The 18,040-nt window shown below is 62.5% G+C and overlaps 1 protein-coding gene across 3 annotated transcripts in view; it reads right to left on the bottom strand.

The window, feature by feature from the left end:
* The window catches only part of GAK (cyclin G associated kinase), a 48,642-nt gene that overhangs the window by 15,340 nt on the left and 15,262 nt on the right, over positions 1 to 18,040 (bottom strand). For all 3 annotated transcript variants that reach the window (XM_040237726.1, XM_040237727.1, XM_040237728.1), the window contains 10 exons: positions 15,574 to 15,699; positions 14,598 to 14,687; positions 13,247 to 13,382; positions 12,876 to 12,988; positions 11,328 to 11,385; positions 9,797 to 9,920; positions 3,100 to 3,149; positions 2,478 to 2,626; positions 2,060 to 2,182; positions 1,147 to 1,280 (listed from right to left, as the gene is read on the bottom strand). In XM_040237726.1, the coding sequence (XP_040093660.1) occupies positions 1,147 to 1,280; positions 2,060 to 2,182; positions 2,478 to 2,626; positions 3,100 to 3,149; positions 9,797 to 9,920; positions 11,328 to 11,385; positions 12,876 to 12,988; positions 13,247 to 13,382; positions 14,598 to 14,687; positions 15,574 to 15,699 (1,103 nt within the window). The remainder of the gene's footprint in view (positions 1 to 1,146; positions 1,281 to 2,059; positions 2,183 to 2,477; positions 2,627 to 3,099; positions 3,150 to 9,796; positions 9,921 to 11,327; positions 11,386 to 12,875; positions 12,989 to 13,246; positions 13,383 to 14,597; positions 14,688 to 15,573; positions 15,700 to 18,040) is intronic.

Genomic DNA, 18,040 nt, shown 5'->3' with positions numbered 1-18,040 from the left:
GCCAACCTGTCCTTGGGGCGCAGACCCCGCCTGCCTCTCCGGTGGGCCCTGTCCCTCCTGGGGCTGGCAGCCAGCCGAAGGCTCCAAGACGGCTTCTCCAACAGGCGTGGAGAAGCTGTGCGCTCAGAGCTGGCTGGCGCTGCTCTTTAGCTGCTGGGGGCGGGAGGGGGTGGACACCCTCCACACTTGCACGTCTCCAGGGCAGCAGCCTGGGGTCTACTAGGGGGCCCAGGGCCAGGCACACACACACCAGCAGCAACACTGCTGGCTCTGACCACAACCCTGAGCACTGGCACGCCCGCACGGGAGGCTGACCGGCTGAAAGGGTCGGAGGCCTGCCTGGCAGCCCAGCCCTTGCTCTCCTGCCCCTTCTGCACAGCGGATGGGCCCCCACCCCCTGGAGCCACACAGAAGACAGCAGAGTGTGGCCAGCCCTCTCAGGAGGGTGAGGGATAAGGTGCTGCCCCGGGGCAGTGAGCCGACAGGCTGGGCCGACAACCAGGAGAGAGGCAAGCTCCCCACCCCACCATCCAGGCCGCGGAGCCACCCTGAGTGAGGGCGATACTCACAGTGGTGCCTCACCAGCCTGGACGCTCCCCAGTGACCCCCAGGGTCAGGGCCCTAGCTCTCCCCACTCCAAGGCCCTCCCCACAGAGCAGGGAAGCCTCCCCAGGGACTCCAGGGGCCTAATGACTCCTGAGACAGAGCACCAGGCCCCCTCTTGCCATGAGGTGGATGGAAGCGAGGCATGCTGGCCTGGGTGCAGGCGGTAGCCCCAGAAAGGCAGTGGGTGGGCAGGGGCCAGCTGCAGACCCAGGAAACCATCTCGTGTAAGTGGTCAGCAAAGACAGCCTGGAAACCCATGAGTCCCACAGACCCTGATGCGGGGGACACAGCGCAGAGGGGGCTCTGCCCTCGTGTGCGGCCAGAGAGCTCCCAGACGCCGCTCCACCTGCAAGCTGGAGCCAGCGGGCCACGTGCCCCTGCCCACCGAGCAAGAGGCCACGGTGCTGGGAAAGCAGGTGCCAGGAACGGACGGAGGCGCTGCTCAAGGGCCCTGGTGGGGCAGGAAGTGAAGCCACCCGACTGCACCTGCAGGCCTGTGCGCCCCGATGCCACACCCACACCCCACGGCAGACACCGTACCTCTTGTGGGACGGCCAGATGCCCGGTGGGCAGCGCTTCATGCTGAACATGTACACAGCGGCCTCCGCGGTGCTGAAGAGCCGGCAGAAGCACAAGAAGGAGCACACGGCCACGGCCGACGCCGCCCTCCCGTCCTAGGACAGAGCGTGGGGCGCGTCCGGGCAGTGCTCACTCCCCCGGGACGGTCACGGCCTCTGCCTGGGGCTGGGGCTCCTTGGGGGGGCTAAGGAAACCCCACCTGCGGCAGGGACGCAGGGATCCACAGCAGAAGGCCTGAGGTGGCAGACCACACACTGTACACACTCACAGTCCCGACCCGACCTCTGCGCCCGGCCACCCACGGGCACCTTTACGACTCCCCGTCGTCACTCCTGCCTGACGTCACCAACACCAGGATGGCAGCGAAGACCTCCAAGGGCAGGTTCCAGCGGGTACCCCACTGGACAAGATGTCCACAAATCCTCAGCCCCAGAAGGGGGTCAGACACAGGGTCCCAGGAGGCAGAGCAGCCCGAGGGGACCCACCGTCTTCCACCAAAGAGGCAGGAAGACCACCGTGAGGACGGTTTTCTGCCGGAAGCCCTGCTGCCAGGGGACCCAGGCGTGGACACAGCAGGTGCAGGGCCTGCGCCCCCCCCCCCCACCCTCCCCGACAGCCGCTGCTCCCTCCAGCGTCTGCAGCCCTGGGACGACAGGACCCACCCCGGGCACCAGGCCCGGGCTGTGGCGCAGGCCCAAGCAAAGCCACGGCCAGGAGCGGTCGCTGGCTGGCGCTCGGTATCGCCCGAGGTGGGGCAGCTCAGTGGAGCCCCGGGAGAGCCCGCCCAGACGGCCACTCCTCTCAGCCCCAGTGCCACCGCCCGGGAGCCGGGAGGCCCCCTCCGCCCTGAGTGCCCCGGAGGCTGCCCGCTCACCGTGCAGTGCACCACGCAGACGTTGCCAGGGTCGCCGCGCAGCCAGGCGTGCATGTCTCTGCAGAGGCGGTACAGCCTGTGGAGGCTCGGGGCCCGCCGGGCGCCCCAGCCGCAGGCAGAGACCTGCGAGGGGGACGGCTCGCCAGCGGCGCGCAGACACGGCCTCCCCACACCACCCGCCGCCCCCCGCCCGGGCGTGCAGCAGGGCTCGGGAGCCAGGCTCCGGCGCACCCGCGCTCACTCTGCACCGCGAACGGTGTCCACGAGCCGAGCGACAGCGGACGAGACTGCGTGGCCTAGTGTTCCCTCTGGAGGCTCCACGGGCTCAGGGACGCTCAGAGATCCTTGAGAACCGCCCCCCAACCCCCAGGCAGCATCCGGGGTGGATCCTAAGCATCGGCACCAGCCCGCTGCTCACCCGGTTGTGGAACTTGGAGGGCCGGTAGGTCCGCGGGGACAGGTTGTAGACGGCGTAGCGACCTGGGTGCTTCGAGTCCAGGAACAGCCGCACGTCCTCAATGTTGTTCTTGATGGCCGACTCCACGCCCTCCGCCGGGAACGACATGACTGAAAGACAGGAGCCCCTGCAGGCCTCTCCAGCCACGGTGTGAGGTCAGCCGTGTGAGGCCCCACTGCTCGTGGCTGCTGGCCCGTCAGTACGGTGGTCCTGAGAAGGGGGGGATCAGAGGCCCCTAGACCCTGCCCTGCCGCTCATCAGGTCCCCAGGGATCCCCAGTCGGGGTCCCCAAGACCCTCCTGAGGCTCAGCCTCCACGTGGCCCGGAGCACCACAGGGTCTCTGAGTGTCTGGACTTGACATGTGCCACCTCGCATCACTTCCCTTAGGACCTCAGCCTTCCAGAACATTTCCAGACTGGGGAGGGGGCTCGACCGGAGCCCTGGGTTGACACAGGACTGCCGGCTACAGAGCCTGGAGGCACACTGGACACACGGACAGACACCCGAGGCTGGCACCCGGCGCACGTCACCAGACAGGGAAGAACCAGAAGACATCCTCACGGCTAATGCTGGCAAACGTACCTGCAATTCTGGACGTGATGTAAGAAATATCCAGATCTCCCTTCGCATAGCTGGGATTAAGAACAAAGGGAACTTGGTTATTACAGGAAATGTCTACGATTAAGTCATGAGAGCCGAAACTGAAGCGAGTCCTCGAGAGGTTGCAGGGTTCAGGCTGCAGCCTGTCAGTGTGCACGCATGTGTCCGGGTGACCGCACACGCGCGCATGTGTGCATGTGTGGAGTGACATCTACCTACGAGGTGAAGGAGAAATTATAAACCACGAGGGGGAGGCAGGGCCCGACAGGAAGGACCTTTGTCCTCTCACTACTGAAAGTGGGCGCTGAGGGTTTGGGAGAGAGATGCTGACAGAATGAAGACAGCTTCTCACGCAGCGCATCACGTCTGGCTAAACACTCACAAGATACCGAGTGCCGAGAAACAGTCTAAAGCGACAGAACAAGCATCAGAACCAGACACGGCAGGGGCGCTGGAGCTCCCAGGCTGGGACCAGCTGGGGTCGGGGTTCTCTGGTTCTCTGGCTTTACCATTGTAAAGGACGTGCCTGCCAACGCAGGGGACAAGGGTCCAATCCCTGATCTGGGAAGAGCCCACGTGACACGGAGGAACCAAGACCGTGCGTCACAAGTGCCACAATTCCTGGGCCTCTGCTCTGGAAACTGGGGACCACGGCGGCTGAGCCCACACAACCTGCAGCCTGTGCTCGGAACAGAAGCCCCACGAGGAGAAGCCTGCCCTCCCTGCCGCAAAAGCCCAAGTGGCAAAGAAGACCCTGCAGCCACAAAAACCAGAAACAGCTGGGGCTGACGTGCTGAGGGCGCTAACGGATAAAGCCGGCAGTGTGCGGGTCAGACAGAGAGTAAGCAGAGGTGCAAATTCTAAGCGAGAGCCAGAAGGCAATGCGAGGCGGAGGCCCTGAGCAGAAAAGAAGGCTGCCTTTGATGCTGAGTAGACTGGACATGGTTGGGGAGGAACCTCTAAGCTAGATCTCAACAGAATCCCAGAAAGCCCAAAAGCCAAGAGCACAGGCTGGGGGACAGCAGAGGCCTGTTGGGGTGAGCCTGTTACGTAATGGGGACCCCGAGAGGAGGAGAGAGAGGGGAACAGAAGACGTGCCGCACATCCTGAGAATTTATCTAAATCAGCGTCAGACACCAAACCACAGACCCGGGAGCCCAGAGGACACCCAGCAGGACCAACGCCAGGAGAGCCACCGGAGGGCACGTCAGGTTCAGGTTTAGGAACAATCAAAGGTGAAGACAAAATCCTGAAAGAAGCTCGGGGCAGGGGACACTTTACCTACGGGGGAGCTACGGTAAGAACTACGCCTGGCTTCGCCCCAGAAACCATGCAGGCAAGGAGTGAGGCCAGATGTTTACAGTGTTGGGAGAAAAACCAGCAGCCAGGACTCTGAACTGACACCCCGTCCTCGAGACCTGAGGAGACACGAACAGCAGGGATGTGGGGACAGGAGGGTGGCGGCAGGAGTCAGGAAGCAGACCGCCCCCTGGAAGGAACAGCATGCTATCTGAAAGCGGACCTGGGCCAGCTGGTGACCGCACACGTCAGGGCAGCCACTGAAGTCAGCAAAGAAAGAGCCGTGTAAGTGGCGAAGTGACCAAGGAGAGAACATGGGATCACAGAAAAGGCTCAGTTAGAACCACAAAAAACAGGAAAAGAATGGAAAACAAACAAAAAAACTAAAAACAAGAACGAACAAGAACTAGAAAACAGACAGCTGTTGCTCAGGTGCTCAGTCGTGTCCGACCCTGAAGCTCGCCAGGCCTCCCTGTCCATCACCAACTCCCGGAGCTGGCTCAAACTCATGTCCATTGAGTCGGTGATGCCATCCAACCATCTCATCCTCTGTCGTCCCCTTCTCCTCCTGCCTTCACTCTTTCCCAACATCACGGTATTTTCCAAGGAGTCAGCTCTTCGCATCAGGTGGCCAAAGTATTAGAGCTTCAGCATCAGTCCTTCCAATGAATATTCAAGGTTGATTTCCTTTAAGATTGACTGGTTTGATCTCCTTGCTGTCCAAGGGACTCGAAAGAGTCTTCTCCAACACCACGGTTCAAAACCATCAATTCTTTGGCACTCAGCCTTCTTTATGGTCCAGCTCTCACATCTGTACATGACTACTGGAAAGATCACAGCTTTGACTAGAGGGACCTTTGTCAGCAAAGTGACATCACTGCTTTTTAATGCGCTGTCTGAAGCCAGAGTTTTCACTCTCCTTTACTCTCATCAACGGGCCTCTCTGCTTTCTGCCATTATGGTGGTGTCATCTGCGTATCTGAGTTTATTGATATTTCTTCTGGCAATCTTGATTCCAGCTTGTGCTTCATCCCTATTAATCCAACCCCAGGCGCTGTGGAGACATAGTGGGCTCGGCTACAGTCCCCTGCAGTGAGCCAGGACCCAGCAAAGCGAGCCGTGCAGGCACCCTGGTTCCCAGCACGTCTTAGTTACGTTTATACTACTCAGGTTTGTTAACGTGCAGTGTGTTATGCCCAAAAGACAGTGCTATCCCTTCAATTAAAAATACTTTATTGCTAAAAAATGCGAACTGTTGTCCGAGCCCTCCAGCGGGTCTCATAGTAACACGGGAGGCCACTCATTGATCACGGATACAACATGTACGATAATGACGCAACATCAGAAGGTTTTCAAGAACTACCAAACGGGACGCGGAGACACAGAGTGAGCAGATGCTGTTGGGAAAAGGTGCTTACAGACTCGCGGATGTGGGGCTGGCACAGACCTGTCTGTGTGAAGCGCAGGGAAGAGAGGCTGTCCTGTGTGCCAATAAGCACTCTACATACCAGTGACCGACATACACCAACTAACAGACCGTCAGGGTGGGTCAGAACATAGAGCCCAGCCACGCCGTCTACGAGCAACGTGAAGCTGAGCATCTTGTGTTCATCCACTTCATTTTGCGGTTTAGTCGCTCAGTCTTGTCCACCTCTCTGTGACCCCATGGACTGCAGCCTGCCAGGCTCCTCTGTCCATGGGATTCTCCAGGCAAGCGTACTGGAGTGGGTTGCCGTGCCCTCTTCCAGGGGCTCTTCCCGACCCAGGGACCAAACCCGCGTCTCGTCTGTCTCCTGCACCGGCAGGCGGGCTCTTCACCATGAGCGCCACCTGGGAAGTCACTGACCCTCACGCGCTAAGCCGCTCAATCATGACCGGCTCTGTGACCCGTGGACTGCAGCCCACCAGGCTCCTCTGTCCATGGAATTCTCCAGGCAAGAGTACTGGAGTGGGTTGCCATTTCCCTTCTCCAGGGGATCTTCCCAACCCAGGACTCCTGCAATTGCCGATGGGTTCCTTACCGACTGCGCCTCCTGGGAAGCCCATTATAATCCTATGCATACTAGTCGTGACTCACACGGTTCGAATGTATTTACTCCCAACCCACTGGCACATTCTCCTGTTAAAGAAATGTGCTTTTTCAACGAACAGAGAATTTTTAATTCAGTTAAATTTATTAACCACTTCTCCAAACCTTAAATGCTTTCGGTCACATTTAAGATATCTTTCTTACTCTGGTGTTATAAAAACATCTCTGCGTATTTTATCAGCTTTTCCTCAGGAACAGCTTTTCACAATCATATCTGTTAACAGATCAGACCTACTGTATCTTGCTGTTATTAGATGAGAGCCCATTTTTTCTTTCTCGACACATACCCATCATCTCATCAACATAAACTCATTAATCTGTCATTTTCTTTGGACTCACCGCTCATGTTTTATAGCACCCTTCCCTAAGTACGTGTCATGGGTGAGTCTAAACACATCTAAGAACAGATGCTTGAAAAAAAAGGACACAAAATGAGGTCTGTCTCTGTTCTTATTTTTAAAAACATTGCTGGAAATTTTGGTAACTTACATGTGAATTTTGGGATCAAAGTCTGTGGCAACAGTGTCAGGATTTTCGTCTTTAAAGCAAAGAACTTGAAAATGCGCGGAGCAGCGACATGACCTCTGAACGTAAACCCCCAAACTCACAGGCAGCCGGCGCCCCACTGCAGCCTGCTGCTTCCGTCCTCCTCACCGGCGGGGGCGGGGCTCCCTCCGCAGGTCTGGCCGGGATGGGGCGGTCACTCTCGCTGCCTCCCACCCCCGACCTCTGCCCGCACTGTGTGGCCACCAGGAGAGGCAGCCCCTGCAGACCAGCTGTCCCAAAACGGGCCGCCGGAGGGAACACGCCACGCCCTCAGAGGCCGCACGGCCACGTGCGGCAGAGCCGAGTGAGGGCTGCTGACTCCCTCGGGTGGGGAGAAGCCGGGCCCGCCTCCTGTGCGGGGGGTGCACGGGGGTTGAGCAAAGTCCCCAAAGGAAGGTCCAGGTGTGTCAGAAACCCAAGCGTGCAACAGAGCCACCGAAGCTCCATCTCCAGTAACCTGAGACGTCTACAGCGTGTCTTTCTTTTTCCCCCTGGCTGCACCGTGCGGCCTGAGGGGTCTGGTTCCCTGACCAGGGACAGAGCCCAGGCCCACAGCAGTGAGAGCGCGGAGACCCGACCAAGGGCGGCCCGGGCAGGCCTGCGCTACTGACAGCCCGGGCAGGAAAGGCCTCCAGGGCAGAAGAAGGAGGGCACAGGGGGAGCATGGGCAAACCTGTGCCCAAGTGATGCCGGCAGCAGGCGGGGGAGAGTGCCGGTCACGCTCACTATACGCACCGTCTACAGCGTGTGACACCACGTCAGCGGGAGAGACAGACACCCGTCGTGAAACAAGAGCACAGGCCGGAACAGCAGTCCACACGGACACACGGCCGGAGGGCTGCGCCCCAGGCCAGAGGCCGCAGCTCCACACAGCAAGCTCGCTGCTGGGGCGGCTGGCGCAGCCCGGCCACTCGCCCCGCTGCCCCTGTGAGGAGCCAGGGCGCCTGGTGGAGGCGGCTGTGAGGGCCTGGCGTGTGGGATCCGGGACGCGTGCATGTCTGGGGCCTGCACCTCAAAGTGCTGAGCGACTGACAAGAGGCCACGGGCGGGCAGGAGCTCAGGGTCAGGACTGCGAGCCAGAGGCCACAGGGCAGGCCCGCACACCCTGAGAAAGGGTCCCGCCTGCAGCCCCGGGGCTGAGCGGCCCTGGAGGGCCCTGTCACCAGGCCCTGACTGGACCCTGTGCCAGACCTGCAGGAAGCCCCTGGCGAGCTCAAGCATCATGGCCGCCGTGCTCGTCTGACCCACAGAGCAAAGGCCGTTCCCTAGGGACCATCCACTCGCCTGGGGGTCGATCCCTGGGGACGATCCGCTCGCCTGGGGGTCGAGGCCCAGGGTGCACTCCCCACACACTTTCGAGCTGGTGGCCGCAGGGATGCCCCTCCCCAAGCCAGCGTCCTAAGCTGGGTCCCCACATCCGGTATCGGCCTGTGTGGGGAGCGGCCTCCCTGCTTTCAGGGAGGACCTAAGGTCCAGTCCACCCCGTCCTGGCCCTGTGGTGGGGAGTGCGGGGACAGGCCACAGTCCAGGGCCATTACTGCGCCAGGCCTCAGCACAGAGCCCCTGGGCAAGTATGCTCCCGCCAGTACCTTAAAGAGCTTCACAAGCCCCGGGGCACCCTGGGCAGGAGGCGGCTACCCGCCTGGCCCTGGTGCGCAGAGGGGCTGCCCGCAAGGCTGGCCTACGGATGCGCACCTCAGCCGCGTGGAAATGCGGTTCCTCTCTCCTCAGCAAGGCTGAGTGGCTTCTCTCAAGTCTGCCGGCTGCTGTCGGCCTGCTGTTGCCGCTGGGTCCACCCGAGACCCTATGACAAACCCCGATGGGAGGGAGCCAGGAGGCCGTGAGTGCGGCCGTGGGCACCTCGGCGGCAGACGTGCCGGGAGGGCTGCGGGCGGGAGGGCAGCCCCCACACATGAGGTCAGCCCTCGCCGGGCCGCAGCAGCACCGACGGCTGACAGGGAGGCCCCGAGCAGGGCCCTCCACACGCCCAGGCCCCACCTGGGCCTCAGGTCTTCACACCAGCCCCGGGACAGGACTCTGGGGATCCAGGTACCAGTCAAAGAGGTGCCTCTGACCTTCCTGCTGGAGACGAGGTGCAGCCCGGGCACCACAAAGGCCCACATCGCGCAGGAGCGAGCAGGCACCCTGCCCGGCCAAAGCCCGCCCCGGGCAGACACCAAGTTCCTCTCATCCCTACAGTCACGTCAGAGGCAAAGCGCTGGGGCGCCACCGAGTCCACTCACAGGACACACACATGTGCACACACACACACAACAGCTGTGAATGTACAACAATAACCACGGCACAGAGAAGACAAGCCTGAGGCCTCCGTGGCCGTGTGGGGGCTGCGTTACCCAGCGGCTCAGCACAGAACACAGGCCACCCCAGCCCCACGAGGCGGGCACACGCCAGATGGAACCCGACTCTCCGGGGCTCCCTGATCAAAGCCGAGACCTCTTGGAGGATGGCACCAGCAGGCTGTGTGCATGGCTGCCATCTCTGTGGACAGGGCCACCCTCAGGAGAGATGCGGCCCGGAGCCAGGGTGTACAGTCTCCTGCAAACACCCTCCAGCGCGCAGGCAGGAAAGCAGCAACGCCTGAGCTTGCGTGGGGGGTCAGCTCACGCTGAGCACACATGCTCACCCGGCCGTAAGTGTGGGTTCTGCACGTCTAGACGCAGGTCCGCACCCAAGGCTCTAAAAATCGCACAGCAGAGAACCCACATGTCTGCACCCTCGACTCACTTGGCAACGGACTGGATGACCTTGGAGGAGGTGCCCTTGATGTTGGTGAAGAGGCGCTCGGTGCCCCCACGCAGAATGTCCAGGAGCCCGCCGTAGGGCTGCTCGCACTCGGCGACCACCAGGCCTGCAAGCAGAGAGAGACTGCAGAACTCCAGGCGCAGCAGCGGCCCGTGCGTCCCTCCACTGGGGCCAGGCGTCCCCCACCTGGCTGCCTACGCCCCACGCCTGACACAGGAATGAACCGGGTAGAAGGGAGCCCAGAGCAGGACCTGGGTGCATCAGCAGGCCAGAGCCTCTGGGCACGTGAGGCTGTTCCCACATGCCAGACATTCACCCAACTCACTCCCAGCACCTGCTGGGCACCAACAGGGACCCCGCCTCTGACAAACACGTGCTAGAGCCCCCGCGGGGGTGAGCAGGCTGGTGCACAGGGTGCGAACATGCCCACAGACGGAGGCTGCCGGTGCGTGGGGAGGGGAGCAGAGGGGAGGGGAGGGGCCAGGAAGGCTGTGTGTGGCACAGGAAGGCCTCAGCGGCCCCCGCTCTGCTGGTCTGCAGGGCAACAGGCCCCTAGCGGCCATGCGGACAAGGCCGGAGCAGCGGCCCACGAAGGCCCCAAGACCAGGGTACAGGGCACGGCTGCACCCCGGTCCTGAAAGCAGAAGTCGGGCGGAGGACAGAAAGGAGGGTCCACGCGCTCCCGTGCGGGGGCGCCTGCGGCCTCTGGATCCGGTGGCAACGCGTGTGTGACCCCTACGCCAGCCCTCTGCCCTGCACCCCATACGCACATGAGGCGTCTTTCCAGGCACCTCAAGGCGGCCCCCCACACTACGCCCCAGGGAGGCAGCTAAGCCAGAGCCACTCTGGTGGACAAGGAGACGGGACATGGGCGGCGAGCTGCCGGCATCAGCCCTGGAGGGGATGAGGTGCAACATGACCCTGGGGATGGCCCTGGAGAAACAGGGCAGAGGCGTGTCTGGAACCTTCTGGGCCAGCCGCACTCAGGGCTGGCTGCACCAGCCCCCAGAACCCCCAGGCTAACTAGCAAATCAAGAGCAACCCTCTCAGCAAACACGTCCGAGCCATGAGCCAAGTCCACCGGCCCCCGCCCCCCGCCAGACCCACCTCCCTACCCGAGCCCGCCTCATGTTGAGCAGACGCTGCCCCTGCAGACCCCACACAGCCGCTCTGCTCCCTCACACACCGCCTCCAGGCCACCCCCAGCGTCACCGCGGGCTAGCCTGAAGGCACACCCACATCTGACCAGGCAGAGGCCACGCGCACTGGAGACCTGTGCGGCCGCCCAGTCCCCCGGGGCCCGAGGCTGAGGCAGCCCACAGACAGGGCCCCCAGAGCCCCTTGGGTGAGGCTGGGGCTCAGAGGACCCAGGCTGCCCGACGGCAGGGGTTTGGGGGGACAGCAGGCACCCGGCCTCTGGCCCCCTCCCCAGGCCTGAGCCTCACCAAGGGGCAGCCCTGCTGAGTCTCGGGGCGGCTCGGGAACCGTGAACTGGGGTCCCGGGGATACTCACTGCTGCCCATGGAGCTGGGAGGGGCCGCATGCCCATAGCCTCCATTCTGCTCCAGGAGCTGGAAAGGTGCAAACTCAGGTCAGGCCAGGTGCTTGGGACATGGCGCCCACCGAGTACACCCTCCTCCACCTGGCTCGCTACAGAACCACCAAGGACCACCCCCACCCCAGGTCTCGACGAGTCCTGGACCCCAGGGCTCATCTGTGGGGCACGGCTCTGTTCACAACACAGGCAGCAGCTGTGAACCCACCCCAGCCCCCAAGGCTGCAGGCCCTGCCGTCGACAGGACACAGAATGGGACCCATGGAGGCTCGGGCGGGATGACCACCATGAAGCGCAGCCACAGAGCACAGTGCGTGTCCCGTGGGCTGAGCCCGAGGCCACACCAGCTGCCGTCATAACACCACAACTGCCCCGGAGACCCAAGGCACCCCGTGACAGGCCCAGACGAGCCCACTCGAGGGCCGGCCTCACGCTCACCCGGCCAGAGCAACTGCAGCTCCGCGTCCACTCTCTACAAGCTACGCAACGCTTGCTTTGAAGTCTCTTGTGGAGCTTCAAAGAGCATTCTTACTTTCGGGTTAACATGTCACACTAGACTCAAAAAACACCGCGTTACGGCCTCTGTGGTACGTGACGCGCTGAGAGTGGTCAGTGATAAATGGAATGCTCCAAGGAGTCTTAAAAACAACACCCGCGAAGCGTCAGGCACACGTGTCTTAGCTCAACTGTGTCATTTACTCAGAGATCAGAAATTTTTGTTTCGTTGTTTCATCAGCTTCCCGAAGACACAGGGCACCTCCCGGTAGGACTGCAGGCTCCACACCACCTCAGAAGCTGCAGGGAACGTGCTCTGAGGGTGCAGGCCCAGGCTGCGGGGAACGTGCTCAGAGGCGCCAGGCCCAGGCTGCAGCACACACAGCCTCTGGCTCTCCTGACCCCTGCCCCACGGGCTCAGCCCACTCCTGTCTGGTGCTTTCCTGGTCTCAGAGTCCACCGGGGCCGGTGCGCCCACACTGCCCCAAGGACCGGCTGACTTCTCTCCCACGAGGCCCCGGGCAGAGGGCGTAGGGTTGGGCTGCTGTCTGGCCCACGGGTCCCTGGTTCTAGACGCACTGAGAGCAGCACGTGCTCGTGAGCCCCAGCAGAAGAGGCCTGTGTCCTTCCTCGGGCCCTTCTATCCTCCCTATGGAGCCGTCCTTGGAGGCACATACAGGCTGGCTGCCCCTGGATCTTGGGCCCAAACACCACCTGAGACTTGGCCCACCTGGGGGCCCAGGTTCTCTGGAAAGACCACGGGACAGCCCAGGCCAACCTGACTCAGCGGCCCTCTCCTCCTCGCCGCTGGCCTCTCTGAACCTCACCCACTCTGAACCTCAGAGCCCAGCCCCGGGCTCTGTCTCCCAGCTCCAGGAACCCCACAGGGCGACACACTGGCCCTCAGGCAACCCCAGGGGCTCCTCCCTCCACGAGAGCCAAGTGGAGCTGGACCCCCTGGCTCTAAAGCAACACAGACAGCGTCATCGCGAGCGGCACACAGAGGCCCACCTCGGTGATGGGTGACTTGGGGTTCACGTTGCGGGCGGCCGCGATCTCCTGGAGCTGGTTGACCAGCTCAGTGATGGATAGCCGCTCCTCCGGGTTGACCTTGAGCATCGCACCTACAGCAGAGGCAGAGCTCACCCTAAAGGCGGCCAGGCTGGGGCCCCAGGCAAGCAGCACCCCCCTCTCTGCAGGGCACTGTGCCCTGGAGGCCCGTGCACCCCCCGCTCTGCAGGGCACTGTGCCCTGGAGGCCCGTGTCTTGCTTACACTACTGATTTTAAAAGCAAGTGGGGAAGGACAATGTGAAGAACAAGATGAGCAGAAGCGGCCACTCGGGACACGGGCTCAGGCGGGGAGTGCTGCGCTGGGACTTACGGATTAGGCCGTGGAACACGGAGTAGCGCGTGTCATCGGCGGGAATTGCGTACTTCCCATTGACAATGCGAAGCTTCGCCCCGTCCTCAAACGGGTGCTGCCCGAAGCAGAGCAGGTACAGAATGCAGCCCAGAGCCTGCGGAGAACAGAGGCGCCCAGCTCTGCCCGGCCTGCTGGCCCTGCCCGGCTCTGCCAGCTCTGCCCCGCCCCACCAGCCCTGCCCTGCCCCACCCCGCCCTGCCCGCCCTGCCTCGCCCACTGGCCAGGGTCCACACTCATGGGGTGCAGAGACCAGCCGGGTCAGCGCAGCCAACAAAGCCCAACCCTCCGTTCTCTGATGAGGTCCTCTAGAGACACCAAGCTCCTACCCCAGAGAGGGATCTACCCACCAAGTGGCAGTGGGGAGGGCGAGTGGCAGGGCCTCCTCTGGGCTCGAGCTGAGCGCCAGGGACGAGTCAGGGGCTGCCGGCCCTGCACCCAAATGTCACTGTCCCCTCCGTGCCTCCACCAACGGCATCTGCCACAGGAGGACAGGGAACCCAGACTGTCCAGCACGGTGAGAGGAGTGAGGCACAAGTAGGGCCCAGACCAGGCCAAGCCCCGCCTTCCAGCTCATGCACGCGGTCCTTGGGCTGGGACAGGCTGAACGTGTCCACTTGGAGTTGACCAGCTCAAGCGTGTCCACCAGTCTACACTCACCAGCACAGGGCTCCCCCCATAGCGGTGCCGCCGGTCGTGGGCCTGATAGGCCTGGACGGGAATCCTGAGGCAGGGGTTCAGGGCCCCCGGGTCCTGCTCTCAGGGCACCAGGGAGGCGTCAGGGCACCTCGGATGGGCAGGAGCAGTGCTCCCTGAGCTCCAAGCCCTCATGCTGAACCAAGGGGTCAGCAGACACCCGCTCAGTCAGACCCCACGCTCGGCGTACACAGGGACAGCCCTACACCGATGGGCCGTGTCCTAGAGGATGGGCCTGACCTCCTCCTGAGACCCTGTAAGGCCTCGGGCCCAGTCACAGCTCCAGCATCGTCAGGGCGGTGCACAGCTGCAAGGCCATCCGGAAGGCCCGGCGCTGGCCACAAAGGGGCTCGGACCAGATGAGCTCAGGTCCAGGCATGCAGGAGTGCCCCGTCTCGGGCCAGGCCTGGGCTACACTGGCCTCCGCCCCTCAGCACACCGCCGTCAGTACCTGTCCACTAACAGCGTCTCAAGGGCCGCAGAAGAGGAGAAAGACCACCAGAGGGAAGGAAGAGCCAAGCAAGAGGAGGGGGGCCGAGGGCTGGGCAGCCGCAGCCTCACCCAGGGCCCCGGGGGAGCAGTCAGGCTGCCCAGGCACACGGGTCAGCTGCCTCACCCAGATGTCCTGCTTCTCGCCGATCGGGAAGTTTGAGTACAAGTCCACAATTTCCGGCGTCCTGTACATGGGGGTTGTGTTCCTGGTGATCTGGAGAGGAGAACGTGTCAGAGGAAAAGGCACAGGCCCATCACAGCTGCTGTGGCAATCCCAGGCCACAGGGCCTGGCGCCGGTCAGGTAGCTTGGCAGGGGTGGTCACACGAGACTCTGCACGGGGGCCCCAGAGCGTGCTGAGCACACGGGACCAGCACCATGGACGTGAACGATCGGCAACCGCGACAGCGGTGCCCAGGGGTCCTCGGGAACCACTGAAAGCGGAGGAGGGTGCAGGCGGGCAGGGGTCGCAAGGCTTCAGCACCCGCTCCAGGCACCATGACCTGGAGCCCCAGGGTGAGCTACAGACCAGTCCCCGGGCTCACTGCCCACCTGCAGGCAGAGGATGCGTCCGCAGCCCTGAGACGCACGTGCTCCCCAGGGAGCGCAGTCTCGAGGGAGCGCGCGGAGCGGCGGCGGGGAGCCTGGTGGCCCTGCCTGCTGCCTTGCGCCGCTCTCTCTCGTGCAGGGTCCGGGGCCGCGTCTGCGAGCGCGTGCACCCAAGCACAGGAGTGCAGTGTGTGTGCAGACAGCCGCCCTGCCCGGGGGTGTCTGTGCCCACTCAGCAGCACCTGCTGCTCACACGGGCTTGGACTCGCCCACCAGTCTCCCGGGGGCTCCTGCGGTTAACTGCTGAACCACGCTGGAGGCAGGTTTTACACGGTGCTCTAAAGCGCCACGTTTGGGATGCCTGAGGCCCGCAGAGGGACGGAGGCGACGCCGCTCCGCGACGTGGATGCACGTAGGCCACTGGACCACATGCTGAAGACGGTTACGGTGGGAAATCTCACGGGGCATGCTTTGCTACATCAAGAAAAAAGCGAGGGGAGAGCCAGCCGGGGCAGGCACAGTCGCCGATGGTGTCCCGGCTGCCGCACTCACCTCCTCCTCCACCAGCGCCCGGCGCTGGGCGCTCCAGCTGTAGTCTGGGTAGTGCGAGATGGTCGTGGCACTGCCGAAGTCACACAGCTTGATGGTCCCCTGGTTACTAAGCAGTAGGTTTTCAACCTGCAAAGTTTCAGGAGACGGTCTGTGAGGCCAGGCTGCAGGCTGCGCTGTGGACAGCAGGGAGCCAGGCAGGCAGGGGCCTGAAGGACAGACCAGCCGGAGGGTCTTCTGGGCAAACGGGACACTCCTTTCTGACCAAAATCAGTGTGTGTACCTTGAAATGGGACACTCAAATAAACAAACGGAAGTTAAAAATCCACCACAAATCAAAGATAACCTAGTAATGTAGGGTACATACAGTAAGAGCCCTCAGCAAACGTGGAAGACGAAGAAAACTAACAGACCATTGAAAAGTCACCAAACACGTGAATAACTGGAAGAAACCCAACAAAAGATACAAAGATCTCTTATTCAGAAACTGAACAAATGAGACCTTAAATCCGCATCAAACAGGGACCTGGACTCTCCTCTCGACAGGAGGACACAGACCTGCCCGCAGCTTGGGAGCCGGGCGCCCCGCCAGCCCACACTCGCCATGGGGGCTCTACTCCTCCACCGTCTGGGAAGAGTCAGGAGGCCAGCAACGCACGACCCAGGTCCGGAGCACCTTTACCAACCCAGCAGCCAGGACGCCTCCAGCCTGTTAGCCCCTCTCTCGGAGGGCAAGTCACGGCAACTCCAACCAGATGCCGACACTCTGAGCCGAACAATCACAGGCCAGCCTTGCTTCCCTGCACTCCTCACACAGGCAGGTCTGTGCCAGCCCCATGTCCGCGAGTCTGTAGGCACCTCTTCCCAACAGCATCTGCTCACTTTGTGTCTGTCTCCGTGTCCCGTTCGAGAATCCTTGAAACGCTCCAGATGTTTCATCATTACCGTACGTGTTGCTCTATCTGTGATCAGTGGCCTTTGATGTTACTACGAGACCCGCTAGAGGGCTCCAACGATGGTCAGCATTTTCAGCAATCAAGTATTTTTAATTGAAAGGATGAACACTGTCTTTTGGGCATAACGCGCTGCACGTTAACAGATCCCAGAGCAGTATGAATGTAACTAGGAGGTGCTGGGAACCAGGGTGCCTGCTCGGCTCCCGTTGCTGGGTCCCGGCTCGGGTAGAGACACCAAGAGCTGACAAGAGTCACACGGTCCAGGGGACCCGCTCTGGTACAGAGGCCGGGGAGCAGCAAGGTCGGGCGCTGAAGACCCCTCACAAGGAGCCAAGACGACTCACGCCAAACAGAAGGGACACCCGAGGGAGTGAGAGAGCAGCCACAGGAGTGCAGTCTGCCCTACCAAGCACTGGCAACGGGGCTGCCCCACAGCACACCGGGTCCCAAGGACAGGGCGAGGCAGGCAAACCCCGCACCAGGAGGAGAGGCCAGCCGAACACACACACACCACCAGGGGCCGGCCACGCGCAGGCACCAGGGCCACTGCGGAGACAGCCTCCGGCACCCAGGCGAGGGTGTCCTGGGACAGGGGCCACCACGGTGTGGAGAGGGGGCGTGGAGGGCCAGGCCCAGCACCCAGGCCCTGCTCAGCGAAGCCTCCCGAGATGCAAGAGGCTAAAATCATGACGCCAAGCATACAGGCTGTGGGGCTCCACTCGCGTGATGCCCGGCGGGACACCAGGAAGCCCACACTGAAGGGGTCGTGCAGCTGTGACGCCAGGGACGCGCACGGGGCCCGGCACTCGCGTCCGGGGTTCCCGGGCCCTTCCTGCCCCTCCACGGGGCACCACTCCAAGACCCCCGTGGACAGACCACAGGGAGCTCGTGAGGGGGCCCCACACGGTGCCAGCAGCCATGGACCCGCACACAGGTGCTGGGCAGTCCGCCCTGGCCAAGCTGTCATCCTTCAAGCGTTCCACCTTCCTGAGCCAGAGAGGAGCCCGCCGCCTCCCGAGGACGGTGCTGCTCCCAAGGTTCAAGATGCCCCAAGAGGAAACGGGAAAGCTGGCCACAGGCTGGACGTGCAGGAAGCAGAGGGAGGCTCCTGGCAGGAAGAGGCGCATCTGGGGCCTGCTTTTAGCAAGTCAGGCCGGGGAGGGCAGAGGGGCCTGCCGCCACCCCGAGCCGCGGCGAGAGTCAGGGCCCTGGCTCCTCGGACGCCAGATTACTGTTAGAATGGAGCCGCACACCACGGAGCACATCTGCAGCACGTGCCGCTTAAAAGGCACTGCTCTAAGGATGCACGAACATCCACCAGTAAGCGACAGCAAAGAGGCAGGGGACCCCCAGGTAACTGAAGAGCGAGGACTCTGCCGAGCACAGACGCAGCAAACACATATGCTACACCGGAAAACACAGTCGTGACCACCAAGCCCCACCCCCAGGCAGCACGAGGAGGAGAAGGGCCGCCTCCCGTGTGCACCAGGCGCGCGGCAGCCCCGCGGGGAGCG

Source organism: Oryx dammah, unplaced genomic scaffold (genome assembly GCF_014754425.2).
Source record: "Oryx dammah isolate SB20612 unplaced genomic scaffold, SCBI_Odam_1.1 HiC_scaffold_3, whole genome shotgun sequence".
Classification (NCBI taxonomy): domain Eukaryota; kingdom Metazoa; phylum Chordata; class Mammalia; order Artiodactyla; family Bovidae; genus Oryx; species Oryx dammah.
Note: the sequence above shows the minus strand (reverse complement) of the source record. Positions and strands in the feature narration are given on the sequence as shown.